This window comes from Onychostruthus taczanowskii, unplaced genomic scaffold, assembly GCF_017590055.1.
Source record: "Onychostruthus taczanowskii isolate IOZ18803 unplaced genomic scaffold, ASM1759005v1 scaffold14, whole genome shotgun sequence".
Lineage (NCBI taxonomy): Eukaryota > Metazoa > Chordata > Aves > Passeriformes > Passeridae > Onychostruthus > Onychostruthus taczanowskii.
In genome coordinates, this window is record NW_024498573.1 from 15,964 (window position 1) to 22,044 (window position 6,081).

At 45.6% G+C, this 6,081-nt stretch overlaps 1 protein-coding gene across 1 annotated transcript in view; it reads left to right on the forward strand.

The window, feature by feature from the left end:
• Nucleotides 1-738, forward strand: part of LOC121332332 (skin secretory protein xP2-like) — a 1,482-nt gene extending 744 nt beyond the window's left edge. The window contains exon 2 of the mRNA XM_041397712.1: nt 47-738. Coding sequence (XP_041253646.1) covers nt 47-598 — 552 coding nt within the window. The 3' untranslated portion in view covers nt 599-738. The remainder of the gene's footprint in view (nt 1-46) is intronic.
• Nucleotides 739-6,081: the final 5,343 nt, after the last annotated feature.

Here is a 6,081-nt window from a genome sequence, read left to right on the forward strand (position 1 = left end):
TTCCCCTTTCCTTTATGGGGGTTCCGGGCCCGGGGTGGGGGGGTGGGGGGGGGGGGGTGCTCAGAGGCCGTCTGCAGACGGGCGCGCGCCCGCCCCCTGGCAACAGGAGCGCGCGGAGGCCTCGGACCGAGAAAGAGCGAGGCCGCTCCCGGAGCGGTTGGCACAGGAGCCTCTGGGAGCACCCGACAGACCCCGGCGTCGCCGCCGTGTTTTCGCGGGCAGAGCTCCCCTTCGCCCCCACCCCGTTTGCTCAGCTCGCACTATTCGCCTCCCCCCGTCTCCGCGGAGGAGCCAAGCGCCGCTTACGGCGGCTGCCGCAGCTGGCTCGATGTGGAGTTCTCTGGATGCTGGCAGCGTGCCCAAGGCAGGAGCTGCCTGCTCCCAGAAAAGAGGAATCTCCGGGATTCCAGCGGCCTGCCGCGATCGCGCTGCTCCTCCCGCTCCCGACGAGAGCGGCGGAGGTCTGCCCGTAGCGCCAGACCGGGACAGACCCGGCTCCGTGCGTCTCCTTCACGTAGCGGAGAACAGAGCACTGATCAACAGAGAGCCCCAGTACTGGGCTAAATTGCCGCAGCCAGCACTGACTTCAGCGCGATGAAATGTGACAGCGCTCGGGACCCTGCTCTCGCGGCTTCAGGATTGTCCCCTGACGCGGCTACAGCTCTTTCCTGCCCTCCCCGCACAGCGCTGGCTGCGCCCTGCACCGGCTCCGCATGGAACCCTCGGCCGCCTGCTCGACGCAACACGCACACCGAGGAGCCACGGAAGAGCGCTGCCCGGGCCGGGGGAGCCTCCCACGCTATAAGTAGTGGCTCGCCGCGGCCGCCGCCCCGCCCCGCCCGGGCAGCCCCGCTGCTGGCGCGCGGGGCTCCCCTGGCGCCGGGCCAGGCGGCTCCGGCGACGCAGTGAGGCCGCAGTGCGCGTGCGCGGCCATCGTGGCGAGGGCTTCCCCGCAGTGTGCGGGACTCCGGGGGCGGGGTCGGAGCTGTCGCCAGCAGCCCAGCGCTCAGGCGGGCCCCATGCCGGTGACGGAGTCTGGAGCTCCGCGGCGCACGGTCGCCCCATCGTCGGGTGCAGCGGGGGACTTGCCGGACGGCCTGCTCGCCGCTGTCTGCGGCTCCGTGTTCTGCCGCGGACGGCGCTCCCTCTGCCGCAGAGACGGAGGGTAAAGGCAGGTGACTTGGTTCCTCTTCTGGTCTGGCCCCGCTCGCTCGGGGCACCGCCCGCCTCCGAGCATCCCGCAGCGCCATTCGCGGTCGGTTGCAGAGCTGGCTCTTCCCCGAGGAAATCCTGGCGCCGAGCCGGGCCGGGCCACACAGAGCTTTATGCCAGGCTGCCTTCTTTTGCCGTGGGAAGGCAGCTGCATAAACCAGTAGCCTCTACCGCCTTTGAGATTTATATTCAAGTTGCGAGCCACGGCAGGCCTCTGTCTGCCCGCTTTTCCAGAATATTTAGACTTTTGCCATGAGTACAGTTTTTAACTGAGTTGCTATATTTAGGACTGTGCCTTGCCAGTAACACTGTGCAGTGCCTCCCACACCGATGCATTTCCACCTTAAAATCAGCGATGGGCTGTAGCAACACAACGCCTCCAGGCTTCGGAGGATAGCGTCTGCTTATCTGCAGCCGCTATTACTCAATGGCAGCTACTACATATCTGTTATTTGGTACTTACTCTTTATAGAGAGAAATCATACTAGTTTTCAGTGCACCAGGCCAAACATCTATTTTGAAAATGTCATTTGGAGCTTTTCCTTTTTTAAAAGATACCTACTGCAGGTTTTGTGACATCCCATACATAATGATTTCAACTAGTCCAATTTTCATCAGCATGTCACGGTTTGGAGCTCTTTTAGAAAGGGATGAGTAGCAGAACTTGACTTTTTCTACAAACACTGTAGTTTGTTTTGGCTTCTGAACATCTTACTGACATCGCATCTTCCTTGTCCTTTTTTTTTATTCTATTCCTTTTCAAGATCAGTAAGAGGTGCCTGATTCCTAGAGAATTTCATTCATACACTCTGTATGTTGGCTCCAATATTCCCTTACAGATATTGAAGTGCATCATTCAGACAAATATGGTTTTTTGTCAAAATCTGGAATCACAGATGGAAAAAAATCTAATCCTCTTTTTAAAGTACCTTAATTTTTATCAATTTGTATAAGATAAAAAAGAGACCTGCTTTAAGAGTTGCAGACAGAGCAATGTAACTAGCTTGAGCTGCACATAAGTTATGGTAATAAAGGCTGTTTTGCAACACTGCACCATTCTGGTGAGGCTTGCTGGCTTCAGGGAAGTACTGGAGAGACCGTGGATGACTTATAACCTGTGCACTAAGCTAGCAAATTGCCTGTTGTTACGAGTTTTCCAAAATCCTCTTCTGTGTTCAGTTTTCTTTTTCTGAATACAACGTTAGGTATGTAGGAATTACATTAAAGGTGTTACTATTGAGATCCAAGATCTGTTTAGGTCATCTAGCCAGACATTTGGCTTTTTTTCTAAGTGGAATGATTTGAAGGTCCAAAGAATTTGCTACTATACATCAGTATTTGAAATGTCTTTCTAAAATGGCAGTATTTTAATAAATTTTTAACACTTCCCTTAATTTTGTGCTTTCCTAGTGAAAGCACACTGCCGCTGGATCAGTCATACTTTTATTTGAAAATTTAACAGTTTTGGCTCTGATTGTCTAGTGAATAAACATGTGCAATACACTGGGTCTCCCTGAAAGTCTGTCGTTATCAAATATATTGTCTCTCAGTATGTACTATTTCAGTGACAAGAATCCTCTTCCAAGGACACGGAGTGCAAAATGCTATGGGGTCACGGAATAAGAAGAGAGAACAGTTTCAAAGTTAAAAATTACCTAAGACGAATCCTTGGTTTTGTCACTTGCATTTCTTGTACACAATTTTCTGGGTAAGGGGACAGTATTTTTTGTCTCCAAGTATTCCTCAAATGTCCATCTGTCTTCAAATTTTTAATTTGCAAATACAGAATACAGAGCAGGGGGGACAGGGGGGCAAATCCTCCTTAGGAAGCAAGCTTTAGGGAAACTAAGCTAGCAGTTGCTGTGAGTGTCAGTGCTGCTGCTGGCTCAGTATCCATGGAAACTTGATTTCCCATCTTGCTGCAGGAATTAATTGAAGATCCCAATCCACTTGCTCAGGGAATCACTGTGATATTAACTCACATCCTGCTATAAAGCTCACTTTAATATCTCAGATACTCTTTTCATCAGAACAAAAGGTTCAATTAGCTTTCACCAACTTAAAAGAAAGTAAAAAGGCCATCTAAGTCTTTACTGCCTCAAAACCAGGGCAGAGAACATAGACCTACATCTAGAATTACATCTTGGAGATCTACATCTTTCAAATGGAACTTGCCAAAAACGTCAGCAAGAGAGGGCACAGAGTCAGGAATGCTCTATGCAAATCTCATGTCCAACATCATATAGTTACCTCTATGTTTCACCTACGCCAGTAGCTGTATTAGTATTATCTTGTGGGGAAAATTCACTGTCCATACTTCAGTATCAGACCATAACTTTGTCTTCCACAGTATGTTCTTAAGATATACTGTGCAAAGCTTCAAAGAGAATAAGCCAAAAGGGACTTTTGCTGGGGAACATTGTTTCCAGACTTCTCTTTGAAGACTTTTCATTAATTACAAACATAAGCATGTCACCTTCCCTCAAGGTCTGCTTCTGGATCAAACATCTCTGATTATCTACTTTTGAACTTTCTTTCCTCTAATTTCCTGTTGAATTCCCTAGTTGCTGCCACCATTCCCTTTATTTTTTCCTGATCCCCAAATCATCTTATCTGCTCTACAGCCTTATTTTCTCCATTTTCATCTTTCGGATGCTTTGTATTTAGCACCTGGTCCTTCTGTAACCATGACAACTACATCACGATATCAGCAAAGGATCTCACTATGACCTGAGGAACCCAATCTCATCAAACGCCAGCTTGAACTGATGTTTAGTGTCCTGTACCCGGGGGACAAGTTTTGTTTTGAGTTTTCTATATTTTATACGTGATCCAGGAAAGGCCAATTTCTTATGTTAACCCGTATCCTTCACACAATTGTCCTCCATCTTCTGTTTCCATTGTTGACACACTGACCCTCCCAAAAATGTGGACCACTGAAGGAATGTTACCACATGAAAGATGGCGAGGATATTATCATAGACTGAGCACAGTCTTTGGATTAGATCAAAGAAGTTATGCTGTGTTGCTCTGTTACATCTCCAACACTGACAGTTTATAAGCAATTGGTCTCAAACCGTTAATTACAGGTGCTGTGAAAACTGCATACACTTTGTTACAGAACAGTTTTGGATTTCTGGACATAGCTGAACACTACTGCTTTCTCTGAATGGCAAATGCAGGCAGGGGAAAAGTGAAAGTAATATTTTGAACTGACTTGGTGGTAACTCAAGACATATTAGATAGATAGTTAGGAGGATGAAGAAATACCACAGACCAGTGGAAGACCGCTGAAATGCAAGGACACCAGTATTCTTAAAGGAAATAATTTCCCCTTCTAGCTGGACTTACAAATTACAAATTGTGTTATATTGTTACTCACCACCACGACTGAGAAATCCATCTGTGGTTAATCACAATAACAATTCTATGAAATGCTGCATTATGTAGAGTACAAATATGCAGCAATGCATCAGTAGAGTACTACATGCACGCTGGACCAGGTCTGTAGTTCAGACCAGGCAATGTTGCTTCTAGAATTTTTGCCTTTTCCCGGTGAATAGAGAAGAGAGGGAAGAGCAGTAGTTGTTGTCGTCTTGGATTTTTTTATGCTTTATCACAGTATTTTCAGTTACCATGTATGCTATGAAACAAATCAGATACTTCAAGTGAAATCTAATAAACACATTAATTTTAGACACGTTGCAATAATGAATCCTACAAGCTAGCAATTATGGTGTTGCAGACTTGTGTCATGGGGACAAACCTTCAGCTCTTGCAATGAAAACAGGTCAATTCACTTTTTCTTATTCCCAGACTAAGGAAGCCCAAGGAATTGATTTTTATAGAATACAAGAATTTGACAACACCTCCTCTTGTACTTGTTAAATAAGAGGAAACACAATGTGCCTGTATTGAACTCACGCTGTTAACGTTCCCATGTGCACTCCCTTTTCACTTCAGTGGTACGTGACCAGGACTTTTTTTGCGTTGCATTCGATAAACATTAAATCCTTTGACAAAAAAACATCACAGACATATATTAACTACCTAATCTCTCACCCTACCTCTTCAGGAAGTTATTGTTCCTGAATATATTTTTTTCCTTTTATTTCTCAAGGTTGATCTGTGACAAAAATTTCAAACTAAAGCACAAATCGTGCTTCAAAGAAAATTTGAAGGCAAAATTTACTTCCAAGTATTGAAAGAGAAACCAATGCTTAAGTATACAGTAAGCTAAAATTCACAATCTTCCAATAGGAAAAGTCTCACAGTAGTTAGAAGAGTCGTAGACTTACAGGATTTTCTTCATCTTGATTGTAAAAGCTGAGGAAATGACTGTGATTGTAATAACACACAAACACATCACTAGAGGCAAGGTTCCCCTCCCATTTCATGACTGAAATAGCCCAAATCTGGACTGTATCCTTATCTTGATTTTGGATCTGCTTAAACTGCTCTATTATTGAATGCTAAGAATTTTTACTGGAAGCTGAGCAAGAACTTTAAAATCAGCATGACTGAAAACTCATTGCTGCTTCCTCATTAATATGCCAGAAGGACTGTCTGACATTTCTATGGAATGTCTGTGCTCTTGGGACTGATGATTCAGTGCAGAGCTGTTTGGAATTTCTACAAAAGTTCAGCCCTCCTCCCTTCTCAAATGGCTTAATTTTACCAATCTGCCAAGTAAAACTAAAAATAATGAGTTTGTGTGCAATTACAAGGGGAAGGATGGAAATTTCACTGCACAGTGTATTAGGTAACTCATTAGAAAGCAGAAGCTGCATTTTCAAAAGCAGTGTGAAATATGTCTCCCATGTTTAATTATTTTTTTTTCTGCAGTTAGATGCTAAAATTTTAAGGTGC